At 42.7% G+C, this 14,173-nt stretch overlaps 1 protein-coding gene across 1 annotated transcript in view; it reads right to left on the bottom strand.

Moving 5' to 3' along the window:
* The window catches only part of HS6ST3 (heparan sulfate 6-O-sulfotransferase 3), a 304,875-nt gene extending 291,756 nt beyond the window's left edge, over positions 1-13,119 (bottom strand). Inside the window, exons 1-2 of the mRNA XM_014955636.1 lie at positions 12,939-13,119; positions 11,730-12,012 (exon numbers count right to left, since the gene is read on the bottom strand). Of these exons, the coding sequence (XP_014811122.1) occupies positions 11,730-12,012; positions 12,939-13,119 (464 nt within the window). The remainder of the gene's footprint in view (positions 1-11,729; positions 12,013-12,938) is intronic.
* Between the last annotated feature and the right edge of the window lie 1,054 nt (positions 13,120-14,173).

Genomic DNA, 14,173 nt, shown 5'->3' with positions numbered 1-14,173 from the left:
TAAAGAGCTCTGAAGAACACTGTCTGCAATGTCAATATAGAAAACTATAAAAGCATTAGCTTTCTGGACAAAGACAATTTTAATAGAAATGCTTGATTCAACGTACCCTGAAACTGTATAGATATTACAGAACACTAGGTGTCCAAGTATTAACAACAACAAAAAGACAAATATGTGATCACCTCTTATTTACTGAATTGCTATTCAGGTTCTGTTTTATCAACTAAGCTCAGCTTAATAAGAAAAAGTGGACCCACCCCAGTACCAGAGAAGCACACCACCCCAGTCTTCAAAGAAATGCACAAAGGAATATGTTTACAACACATGTTTGAGACCAGCTTTACATTGGATGTCATAGCCATATCACAAAACATTAAAAAAAGTTACTGCTGGTAATAAATCGTTTCTTTCAACAAATTAAAATGATGCTCACAGTGAAACAGCCATTGCATCTATCCTTCCTTTATTTAACAATTACAGTTTCTGACTGTTCAAGGAATTCTTAAATTGAAGAACAGGGAGTAGTTAAAATAGGTCAGCATGTCGCAGCATCTTCTCCGTTGTCCATAAATAAAAAGCAAACCTCACACTTACCTTCAAGAAGGATTCAAGGAGCTACAAGCTGGTCAGTCTCACCTCCATCCCTGGAAACGTGGTTGAGCAAATTTCCCTGGAGCAGTGGATGTTGTTTGCACTGACCCCAGCAAGGACTTAGACACATGGTCCCATAGTGTCATGACAGCCACACTAGTGAGATATGGACTAGGTGACAGGGCAATACGGCAAAAAGGTCTGTTGGGTTGCAAGCAGGGGTAAACAGTGATACAAAGCCCAGCTGGTGGTTGACTACTTGTGGTGTCACTCAAGAACTGACAGCAATGCCAGTGCTATTTAAAGGTCAGTATTAATGACACTTGGATGATGGGACAGAGTCTGGCCTCAACAGATTCATGGACAATCCCAAATTGGAGAGAAAGATCAATACTCCAGCTAGCAGTGCTTATATTCAGAGCAACCCCAAGAGGCAACAGAACTGTGTTGATGGGGATCTCATGAAGATCAACCACGGCAAGTGGTTTACTGTGAGGGTGGTGAGACATTGGAACAGGCTGTGCAGAGAAGATGTGGATGTCCTCTCCCTGGAAGCGTTCAAGGCCAGGCTGGATAGAGCTTTGAGCAACCTGATCAACGAATCATAGAATGCTTAGAGTTGAAAGGGACCTTAAAGATCATCTAGTTCCAACTCTCTGCCATGGGCAGGGACACCTCCCACTAGACTAGGTCCCAGTGCAGACCCCTGAGGAACGCCCCTCATCACTGGTTTCCACTGAGGCACCGAGCCTAGTGGAAGGTATCCCTACCCATGGCAAAGGAGTGGAACTAAAAGATCTTTACAGTCCCTTCCAACCCAAATCATTCTGTGATTCTAAGTAAAAGAAAAAACTTGCACCTGAGGTGAAGTAAAAACACACAAGACTACAGGCTGGGCACCAAGAGGCTAGGGCACAGCTCTGCAGAAAAGGATCTGGGATTCCTGGTGGACACTGTATTGAATAACAGCCTCTGATATGCTCTTTGCAAGTGAAGCAGGCTAACCAAGTACTGGGCTATGCTAGCAGGAGCTAGTCAGCAGGTTGGGGGAAGTGATTTCCCCTCACTCCCAGATTTAGCACTGGTGAGACAGCATCTGGAGTGATGTGTCCAGTTTAGATCTTGGTATAATGGGGACTGTCAGCAGAGGGCTGCCAAGATTACAAAGGGCCTGGGACATATGACATACAAGGAATGGACAAGTGAGCTAGGTTTGTTCAGCGTGGAGACAAGATGGAAACCAGGTAAGCCTTATTCCTCTGTTATTTTCATGTGGGAATGTATAGAGAAGTCATAACCAGACTCTCTGAATGCACACAACAATAAGACAGGAGGAAATTAACACAAATTAGAAAATGGGACATTTCAGCTAGGTGAGAAGAGAGCTCTTTTCCCCATGAAGCATGGTCAAACAGTAGAAGAGGTGACTCAGAGACACCTTGGCATCTCCATCCTTGGAGTTAGTCAAAACTTCTAGGCAAAGCCCAGAGCAATCTGCTTTAGTTAGACTGACTTTTGAGCAGGGGTTTGAACTAAATAACTGCAAGAAGTCCCTTCCTACCTACATGATTCTATAATAAATCCAAATGACTAGTAGTAGAGAACAACATAAAATATTTCATAAAGTTACTCTTCTCATCTGAACCTTGTTAAGTCAGCAACAGAAAAGCTATAGCTTTAGCCTGACAGCGGCTTTTCTGGCATGAAAACATAAAGTTTTTGCAGTTATAGAAGTTATTAATCACTCACATTTGAAGCTTCTTGGAAAATAATGGCCCTAGTCCCATCACTAAAAATTAAGGTCTAGTTAAAGGATGAAAATATTACATGACAACTGTGCTACTGGGGATTTACAGTGTAGGAGCTGAAGATGCTTAATTTAACATTTGGGTCTCTTATTACAACACTTATCTGACTTGAGAAACCTTTGCCAAAAAAAGAAAAGACCTATATAGGACAGAAGCTCAAACTAGCTCGTGCTTGAAGTTTCTCATTGTGTCCACATCTTTCTCTCCAGCAAGCAAGAACATATGGAAAGCTTTAAACCCTAAACCAAGTTTTATTTGGAAAAAATTAACTTTCAAATTGCACAACTTTGATCCTTCCTTCACCTCACAGCTTTATTTCTGCTCCCTGCTCTCTTCTGCTGTCTTCCAGACTTTGCTCTCACTTTGGGCTCACAGCTTATCCCTACGCTGCTTCTCTTCTTTCCCCTCTCACTCTGAGGAGTTCCCCAAGCAAACACTATCAGTTGTTATTCCACCCACTCCCACGTTCTCAACCATGCCCCGTGTGCAAGGGCACATAGAAATAAAGTAAAAAATTACAAGTAGCTACTTTCAAGTGTGAAAATACACAAACATGTACAAATGTCTTTGCTAAACAAAAGCCAGCTCAAGAAACAAGCTAGAAATAGGCTACTTTGTTAAAGAAAAAAAGAATATGAGCTTTTTCCTGCCTTACTACCTTTAAAATTGTTTAACATACATTTAAAGGCGTAACAGGCTCCAGTCTTAAAAATGGAAATCTTTATTGACATTATGAGACTTTAGATGAGAATTTGAAAAAAAATTATACTTTTCATTAGTGTTTTGTGAAGTATGCCTCCTTCTTTCACTCAGCTCACTTCAAGTTTACTTGTTTGCACAAACTGGTCTCAGAGAGGTCAGCTTCTCCACATACTCTAACATCCTAAAGAGGATCATTCCAGTACCAAACACCACCAGGAACTATGTGGCCAGCATTCTCATCAATGACAACTTCCTTCACAGAGTTGCAAAGTACACTCCCAAGTCAGTTATGAATATCATTGATTGTTTCACCAATCCATCACTATTTTGACTTCGGAAATTGAAGTTGCATCTGGTCATTGCTTTCCCCATCCCAGCATTATTCTTCATATGGCATTCAAAGTTTTCCCACTACTAAGCCAGCATTTTCAGCATCTCTATCAGTTTACAGACACTCAGAGCCAATACACTTTCACAACTGACATATAACTTTATTAATGCAACATTTCAAATCCACTTTACATTAACCATTTTCTAGCAGTTGACTGATTTTTAAAGAAGAGGCTTCAGACATTAAGTTTAAATCATTAAATAAAATGCAATCCTCCACCCTGCTTTTTTCTATGATGACTGTAAGCTGTGAGCCAAACTCCAGATCTTTATAGTAGTTTACTATACCTTTACTATACCTTACTTACCTAACAGTAAGCTTCATAGCAGAACTGAAGTCGTCAGAGCTTGAAGGTAAAAGGCCTGATCCTTACAAGAACCCATTTTATACTTTTTAGTCAATATATATTGAGATGTCAAGCACTAATAACATAATAGACCGTATTTGCAGAGTTATTGATTTTGCCACTCTAGAATTTGTTCTGAAAGAAACTCATGCCACCTTGAACAAGACCCCAAAGTAGTTCTGTTGTTACCCCCGCCCCCTCCCATTTAGTAGTTTTTTCAAGGCTGAATCGTTTTATTACTTAGGCAGTCCAAATTAGACCCTTAATTCGTACAGTCAACTTCCTACACAGAAGTTGAAAACCTTGTTCAGCAATACCAGAACTTTGAAGGGCCTTTAGGTTACCCTCTGAGGCCACCAGGAACATTAAGACATCCAATGTAGTTTAGCACTAGAAGTTTGGGTTATAAATACTTCCACAGGCAACAAGTTGAATGCAGTATTAAATACATTAAAGAACACAGGTTCCCTTTCTTTCATCAGGTCTCGTTCTGCAAAGACAGCAGCAGAATCTTTACGCTATTAGCTCAAATCACTACCATAGCCGCACCAAACTCTGGGAGGAAATGCTTTACTCTTGCTGACTTAGAAGGCAACACATGAAAATTGCCAAGAAGGGAGAAACCATTCAGTTCAGCCAGCTCTAGGCTTCTGTTGAGCTTCTTTGTGATCACTAGAGTTGAACTGGCAGAGATTCTTTTTCTTCTTCCACAAAGCATTCTCTCAAAAAAAAAAAAAAAAAAAAAAAAAAAGGAAAAACCAAAGTTTTTATCCCTAAGCCTCAAATTTTTTTTTTGATCAAGGCATTATATTGCCACACAGTACTCAAAAAAAAAAAAAAAAAAAAAATCAAGGGTAAACTCAAGATTTTATCCCTACTTTTTCCATTGGTTGGGTCTACAGATTTAATCTCTATCAGTGTAACGGTATTACACAGCAACTTTTACTACTCACACAGTAACTTTTCCCATTCCACCTCAAACCAATACATATCCCAAAGCTATGTAAGAATTCAAGCGCTACCATATTCAAGAGGATTGGAAATGACTCTAAATCAGGCAGTTAGTTAACAGACATTAAAAAGCATCTTAATAACACATGAGAGTTACAACAGCTGCTATGTCTTATAACATTGTACAGCCCTAGGAGATGCTACTGACACTTCCACTCTCTTTTTCTCCCCCAGGGCTTCTCTGCCTGGCTCCAGCACAAAGAAGAGAATAGCTCCTTCATTTTAAAGAAGATTTTATTAGACAGCCTATTTTCCAGAATGAAATACCAGAAGCAGCCAAAAATCCACCCCAACATGATATAACAAGCTAGATTAAAAAGAGAGCAGCAAGGTCTGCATGAAAGGAGTAAGCAAATTTGTTGGGAAAAATCACTACGTTCTCTTCCAGACAACTAGAAGAACTGCTGCTCAGGTCATCATTTTCGTAACAGGCACCTCCCCATCTCAAAACTTATTAAGTTTCACAGTTATCTGTAAATTACAACAATGGGTGAATAATCAATTCCCAATTGAATTAGTGTTGACCACTGCTATATCACCAGCAATTAACAGTAAACATGAGTTCTAGTGATTTTTGCAGTCACCAGGAAGGCAATCTGCTAAGGTTTATATTGCAACTTCGAAAGTCTGAAGACAAGACTTTATCTTTGGGTCAAAAGTTTTCCAGAGCGGTGACAACACCAGTGCTGAAGAGTTCTGTCCCCATCAATCATTTGCTACTCCGGGCAGGGGAAATCTCACAGGAGACAAATACAGTGCCAAAAGTAGTTAAGGAGAATTGCTAGATGTTGCCACAAGGTCTAAGGGAAGTTATCTTTAAACACATAGAGAAAAGATTAGCAGACAGCATTATTGTCTCAGTCTAATTTTGCTCTAAAATATAGCAATTGACCTTGAACAGGAACAGTAGAATGCGTTAAAAAAAATAAAAGTATGCCTTTAAACAACATTTCCAATTTATGTCATAAGCCGGAAAAAAAACACAGTCTAGCAAAAAAATAACATGGCAGGGGCAGAACTCCCTAGAAAGCAATTCTGAGAGTTATATCAAACAAAAGGTTTATTACAATGGGATTTAATTCTATTCAATGTTTGCATCAACAACATGGATGCTGAATACAAAACAAATTTATTAAATATGCCAATGATGAAAAGCTAGGAAGGACAAAATTAAAACTTAAATCAATTTTACAAATTAAAGAAACTAACAGAAGAGAAATGAAATCCAGTGGGGATGAGCACAAAGCTCGTGTAAAAAGACAATGGGAAATACAAGTAGTAGTCTTTAACAAAATGAATAGCGTCTAATTCCCAAGCTGAACAGTCAGTGTCAGGCAACTGCAAAATAGGCAAACATACACAGAACACAACCACATGCACAACTTTCAGAAGAAGCAAAGTAATCTTTTATGTTCCACTTTGTACTACACTTACAAACAAAATACTACACCTTCACTAAGCATCATATTTCAGGAAAACAACTTATACAAATTCAAAGAGGAGGATATTAAAAATAGTCTACAATAAATACAGAATGAGCTGGATTTGGTTACATTTTAAGAAGGGAAGGTTGAAAGAAGACTTCCTAAGAACCAAAGTAGCTAGTAGGCTAGAAGCCCCCTTGCAGAAGAAAGGGGATCAATTTGTTCTCTGTTTCTCAAAAGACAGAAGATGCACTGGGTTTAAAATTGAAGTTAATAAGATTCACGCTAAGCACTGGGGGGAGACAACACCACTTTCAATAGTAAGGACAATGAAACCCTTGAGCAGATTGCAAAGGTTCTTTTAAAGCATCCAACACTGGAGACGGGGAAGGAAAAAAAAAACCCCACACTGTGAGTAGTAGGACCTCAGGAAATTGTTTAATCCTTGTTCTTTACATTTATGAAAAAAACAAACTACATAGAGCTTACTGGCTCTAACATTCATTTCAGTAGAAGAATCCAAGGTATAGTAGAGAATTTGTACTCTTTTTTTTTTTTTGGAGTTTAAACATTTGTGACTATTTATTTTCTTCTCCCCACTACCTTCAGTGTAGTCTTAATTTTCATGATGATCGTTGTTACCATGGCTGCAAAGAATGGAGTCCATCTTACATTGTTATTGCTAGAGTTTTAAAACCACTCAATAGTCAAATAAAGGACTGCATAAGAAGAAAAAAGGAATCCTACTTATAATTTCTATTCAACCCTCCCAATTCCATGACTCATGGGTTTACTGCTGATTTACACTTCCAGAGAATAACAGAGCACACAGTAAGTTAAACAGACGTGAGGAAATGGAGAGTATAATGGAAGCAAATTAATGAAAATCAATAGTTTCGAAGACTAAACTGCACTGATAATAAAGCTCATGGGGTTTACACAATTAGACTGATTTCACTGTTTCATATAAGAAAATTAGACAACATTTTCAATGCAGTGTTCTTTCAAGTGTGTTGTTTAAAGGATTACCTTCCTAGTTTAATCAAACTTGTAATAAATAATAATGAATAATTATTAATTATATTGCAGGCACACCAGCAAGGGAGAAAATGTGCCTTGATTAGGACTTCTAAAGTCCCCTCTCAATCCCTCATGCAGAGTAGAGAGGCAAAGCAAGCTCTACATCACACACCAAGCTTTACCTCATAACCTAACAGAGGCAGACAATCAGTTTGGACAATGTCTGTGCAACATTAGATGTGGAATTCTTCTCATCTAGTTTTAGACATCAAGTGCCAATTAGCCATTCCAGGCTTCCCTCGTAATCAGTGAAAAGAAGAACTACCCCTCCAGAAGACACTTCAGGAGGTCCCAGACATGTCTTAGATCCACCAAAGGACTGCCTGCATTATTTCATTTCTCCCCACCGTCTATAGAGGCAGCCTAATGTCACTCACTCACTCTTGAGACCAACTATTCCTTGGCATCTCAGGTTAGACATCTAACAACATTTCTCTTCCCTTTCTTTCCTCAAGGAACGTCAGCTAAGGCTCCATAGCCTCAGCTTCTCCGTGCTTCTGAAGGAAAGCCAAGTTCTAGAGGTGGAGCTAAACAGAAGCATCATCAACTTCAGTGACTTCCAGAGAAGGCAGAGCAAATACACAAGGAAATAAAAGACTGTTACTTAAAAAACAAGAAAAAAAAAGGAGGAAAAAAAGATTCCTCATCAGTCTCAGTTACTTTCTGTTGTAACACCTTTTTTGTAAGGCAGAGTAAATAATCCAAGTTGTAGCCACAATGCATAGCAGTAACTCCCCTGTTAAATATATGGGGGACTATGCTACTGATGCAAAAACTACCATGTGAACCTAACTGCATCTTCATGGGAAAAGTATCGAGGCTCTAATTGTACTAGTTATTTGCAATGCTGAGCTGAAAACTACGCTAATAATAATTTAGTTTAAAAATGCATCAGCTGCATGCCATTCTCAATAACCTTACTATCCAGACAGCAACTTCTGTAAAAGTGAAAGCTGTACATTAGTATGAAAAACTAATAGCCTGGCTCTGTAAACAGGTATTTCTGCAGAACTTCTCACATCCTGAAAATTAAAACATATGAAAATATTGGAAGAAATGAAGTCTAAAGTTGTTACCTTGTTTTTAAAGTGATGCCATTCAAAAGAATAACTTTGATTCTTAACAAATAAGACAGTTCTACAACTTCACAATAGCATCCAATATATTGACAACAAACAGCTTTTCATGCTGAAGTACTGAAGCTGGGAAAAGAGCACGGGACACTTCATACCATTAAGTCACACAGAGGTAAAGGTCTAGTGACATGAAAATTAGAACTGGCACTTGAGCCTAAAAAAGTTCAAGTCGCTGGGGCACAGTAGCAATTTCTGTCCCGTGTTCTCTTGGGACCTGAGGCTGCAAAACACCAGCATCAGAAACAGGAATAACTGACAAAGTCTCTTCAAAACCCTGATAAGACTTCAGAAGTAAAACACTGCCTGTGAAAGACAAAGAACCCAGGGAGAGGTGAGGTAGTGCTTCACGCACCTTTTAAGACCCTTAGGACCTCATCCACTCCCTCCTTTTACCACCTAGCCCTTTCCCCCATGAATTCTCATTATAGCTTCTCCATTAACTCTTCTCTGCACTAAACGGTAGGACTTCATCTAACTTATAGCAAAATAGCAAAGAAAATGCCTCCAAGAACCATTAATTTAATTTTTACTTGTTACACTATTACCAGCCCTATAAGAAGCAAATCTTCAGAATGCAGAGATTTATATTCTAAATCACTTATTCCCTCTGATGTAAGAGGAAGGCTACATATATAGATTATATACGGATTATATTATTAACACCCTGCTAGGAGGAGAAACAAACAAACAAATCTGAAATATACTTAACGTCATCCCCACTGCATCAAATATATAGCACAAGAAAGCAAACCTTGGTACAAAATTCATAATGTGGTTTGTCCCACTGCCCTCCTAGCCACAAAGAAAATTCATTGTCAGATATTTGACCAATTTAGCCTAATTTTCTGACTTCATAGCTGAAAGGGAGAAAAGTTGAGCTATTCATGGAAGTCTAATGCCTCAAATACATTCAGAAGCTTTAAAGGATGACTTAAAAATAATCACTGTGCTTCACGTTACTCTTATGCTAGTTTCTTGCCCATTTTAGGCATACAGTCTCTTCATTCTCAATTCTCCGTTCAGACATTAAAAAAAAAGATTTAGATACATGCTGCAATATTACAGTCCTCCAGCAAAGTATTTCAGGCTTGATTCCAACTCTACCAGAAGCACAGACATTCAGAGCAGAGACAATCGGTACTTCAGGGTTATCTGATTCATTTTACAGCTCCTTGAAAAACTGAAGTCAAGCTACATGATTATAAAGAAAAAACAAAGGGAAAAATGAAAAGGGATCTGCCCAGCACAGAATATAATACAAAAAGGAACAAGTATTGGAACTATGCACTGAATAATTATTCACAGCACCTTCCTCACTTACACAGAGATAAATCAAGAAGTGCAATCTGACACTAACCGAATCATTCATTAACTAAAAAAAAAAAAAAAAAAAATTAAGAAAATACGATTCAGCTATAATGGTGAAATGTCACTATACGTCCTTCTTCAATCAAAATAATTACTAATTATCCACCAAATAACCACTGTGACCTACTTTGTAATTCAACTCAAAGTTTTAAATTTACTTAATATAATCATGTTTTTGTTTAAAAGTACTGAAGCCACTACTCCAATTTTACTGCCCATTTTTAATCTTTGCAATTCAATTTAACGCTCAGTTATTTACCCACTAATATTCCTCAAGAGAGGGGAAAAGACGACTTCAGTGGCAGATTACCTATTTTCAGACATTTCTACAAATATTACTCTTCCCCCTCCCCTTCCTAGTTTACATTACAAGTTTACTGAATATTCCTTAAAGCTGTACAGTTTGTCCTTGAAGACATTCATAGCATTTCTCTTCCATTAGCACACAAATACATACACTTTATGTCTAGCTAAACATTTTTCACAAAATTGTACAAAATACCTAAACAGTATTCTGCAAGTACAGTGCCAGTCCACAGCCACCAACAACAAATTAAAATTGTCCTGACTGGAGTAAAGCCAAATGTGACTAGCTTTGCGGTATGGGAGAGCCTTCAATGTTCACATCAAATAATCTTGGAATTGTTCAACAACAATAGTAATCAACTCTACTGTCTTGATGAATAGGCCCTGTGAAAATGAGTCCACCTACCTCATGGACTGTATGTGTTTTTAAGTGACAAGACACAAAACACAATGTGTGAGTCGCCCTACTGAAAATTTAAAGTTTGCAGACTCATAAAACTAAGATGGATGATAAAATAAGTTACCTGGGTAACTATGTAACAAAAAAAAAAAAACAAACAAGTTTTTTCCTAAATATTTTCCAGATGTTGAAGTCACAATCATTAAATTCAGCTCATAACTCCCTACTACAAATGTTCAAAATCTATCATCCAAATAAAGACAGAATCTAATATTAGCCTGATTTAATGGCATACAAATCAGAAAAAAAAAAACAAAACAAAACCTACTGAATCACCAAGAGCTATCTCGTATCGAGAGAAATCAACCATCTGACAATTTTTCCATTTTGAAACCAGAAAAGTCCTCTTGCACAACCCAGGAAAAGTGCAATACGAGGTAACATGCAGAGAGGCAGCACGCACACAAAATTTATAAGTTTTCCACTGTCCTCAGATCATCCAAAGACCATTAACACTGCAATTTTTTGCTAGTACAAGGTTCCTCGCAGAGAGCCTGGCACACATCGCCTCCTGACTTTCAGCCTGCACACACAGCAAGCGACCAGCACGCCACGCGAAGCGGAGAACCGGTCTACCTGCCAATAAGAAGGGAAAAGAGTTTAAAGGGCTCACGGACACTTCAAACTCCTCTAGCTGCACCACTCGGCAGCTGCAGCGATCCATTAGATTCTGCGGCGGCACTCTCCCCGTGCAGAAGAGCGCAGCGTTTTGTTAAAAGCAAGTTTCCAAAGGCCAAATAGAGAGGGGAAACTTGCCCTAACACAAGTTTCTCCCGCGCTAAGCCCTGTAGGAAAGGCAGCCACGTACGCGCTGCCCGGCATCAAGCACAAATCTGGGGCGAAGCTGAACGCACGACAGGTAACACACCGGGAGAGGCACAGCCCCAACTTCAACCTCCTCGGGCAGATAAGCCCCCTTTATTCACACACACAGTGTATATTTCTTAATAACGACGGCAGCGGACGATTCTTGCCAAATTGCCGGACCCGTTACAGGGTCGGGAAAGGTGGGATCGGGTGGAAATGAAGCCCCGCAGGGGAGACCTTCCAGCACGGGTGGGTAGGCGTCCTCCCCTACCCCTCACCCCCCGTCCCCGGGCACTGACCTGAGGGTGCGGTTGCCGGCGCAGCCCCGGCGCTCCATGGCGGCGGGCACGCAGCTGGTGAGCTCGGTCCAGTCGGCGTGCAGCCCGCAGCTCCAGCCGGTGGAGAAGCGGGAGAAGAGCCAGGTGTCCTTATCGCCGCCCGGGCGGTGACAGGCGCACTTCTTCTGCCCGGCCCGGCAGTAGCAGGGCTGCTCCAGGCGGATGTTGCGCCTTATAATCTCCTTATTTTTGCTTGGGGAGGGCCGGGTGTGGTGTGGATCTCGTAGCGTTTGCGGTTTCAAGCCTGTGTTTGTAACCCCAGAGTGTCGGTCTTATATATATTATATATATATTATTATATAATATAATATATATTATTATATAATATATATAACTACACGGACGCCGCTGACTGCGGCACGGGTCAACGACCCTTGCGGTTTGAGGAATCCCGATCCCAGGGAGGGGAATGAGGGAAAAAACCAAGGAAACCTAAGGGGTTTCATAAATCTCTCCATCTCTTCCTCTCCTTTTTTAGAGGGGGGGAGGGAGAAGCCATCTGTCATTCTGATTGGTCAATCCGGTCAAAACCACGACAGGATTTAATAGAATAACACTAGATAATTAACATTAATAACACTACAGAACCAATATTGATCCCAGTACCGATATAAAACACACAAGAATTATACTCAGCCCGTGCTGTCAGCAGGGGACAGCAAATCATAGGATCATCTAGGTTGGAAGGAACCTTCAAGATCACCTAGTCCAACCATCAACCTAACTCTGACAAAAAAAACAAACCCACATCACTGAACCATGTCCCCCAGCACCATGTCAACACGTCTTTCGAACACCTCCAGGGATGGTGCCTCAACCACTTCCCTGGGCAGCCCATTCCAATGCTTGATAACCCTTCCAGTGTAAAAATTTTTCCTAATATCCAACCTGAGCCTCCCCTGGCGCAACTTGAGGCCATTTTCCCTGGTCCTGTTGACCGTGACTTGGGAGGAGAGACCAACCCCCACCTCTCTACACCCTCCTTTCAGGTAGTTGTAGAGCGCGATAAGGTCTCCCCTCAGCCTCCTTTTCTCCAGGCTGAAATGGCAACCCCCCCCCGCCGGCACAGCTCCCCACGCGCGAAGGGGAACTTGGCCACCAGCCGCGGCAGCGCTGCCACCGCCGCCGCCGCTGCCTCTTCCTCCTCCTCCTCCTCCTCCTGCGCGGCGCCCGCCACCTCCTCCTCCTCCTCCCGCTCCGCCGGGCCCTCCCCGCGGCGGGCGGCGGAGGCCGGCGGGCGGCGGGAGCAGGCGGCGCCGGGGCAGGCGGGCGACACGTACTGGTAGACGATGAGGAGGAAGAGCAGGGCCAGCAGCGGCGGCAGCAGCCACCTGTTGGAGCGCTCGTCCATGGCGATGCGCGGGGGCAGCGCGGCCCCGAGGCTCAGGCGCTGCTGGCGGCTGGCGGGGCGGTCGCCCCCCTCGGATCCCGCAGCCGAGGGGCACCCGGCTCCCTTCCCGACGGCATGGTTCCCCCTCTAGGCGGCGGCGGCGGCTGGCTCCGTCCCGCTCCGCTCAGCGCCCGCCCGAGGCCGCCATCCCGCTCGCCGCAGCTGAGGAGAAGCGCCTCGCGCCCTCCCCGACACGCACGGCCGGCAGCTCACGAGTCCGCCGCTCCGCCGGCAACTCTCCAGCCCAAACACACCGCTCGGCCCCCGGCGGGGAGGGGCGGGGCGGACTCCGCCCGCTAGCCAATGGGAGCAAAGCCGGCCGGCCCAGCAGCCAATAGGCGGGCCTAGCACGCCGGCCCCTGTCGCCAATGGGAGCGGGCGGTGAGTGAACGGGGGAGCGGGTTGGGCGGGAGTCGCTCCTCGCTCCCCTCCAGGTACCGGCCGGAGACCGATAGGGCTGGGGGGAGAGGAGGGAGGCAGCGGGCAGCCAATGAGGCGCCGGGGGCGGAGCGGAGGGCAGCCAATGAGAGTGACACGGAGGGGGGGTGCCGCGCCAGGTGAGCGGGGGTCGGGCGGGAAGCGGCGCGAGTCCGGCGTCGCGCGGCGCCGGGCGGGTGTCGGCACGCGTCCGCTGACGCTGGCGGCGAGGCCAGACGGAAATAAATAGCTTTAAAAAAAAACCCCCAAACTACTTATAATCTCCTTATTTTTGCTTGGGGAGGGCCGGGTGTGGTGTGGATCTCGTAGCGTTTGCGGTTTCAAGCCTGTGTTTGTAACCCCAGAGTGTCGGTCTTATATATATTATATATATATTATTATATAATATAATATATATTATTATATAATATATATAACTACACGGACGCCGCTGACTGCGGCACGGGTCAACGACCCTTGCGGTTTGAGGAATCCCGATCCCAGGGAGGGGAATGAGGGAAAAAACCAAGGAAACCTAAGGGGTTTCATAAATCTCTCCATCTCTTCCTCTCCTTTTTTAGAGGGGGGGAGGGAGAAG

Source organism: Calidris pugnax, unplaced genomic scaffold, assembly GCF_001431845.1.
Source record: "Calidris pugnax isolate Ruff unplaced genomic scaffold, ASM143184v1 scaffold274, whole genome shotgun sequence".
Taxonomy (NCBI): Eukaryota; Metazoa; Chordata; class Aves; order Charadriiformes; family Scolopacidae; genus Calidris; species Calidris pugnax.
The sequence above is the reverse complement of the archived record's forward strand: the minus strand, read 5'-3'. Positions and strand labels throughout refer to the sequence as shown.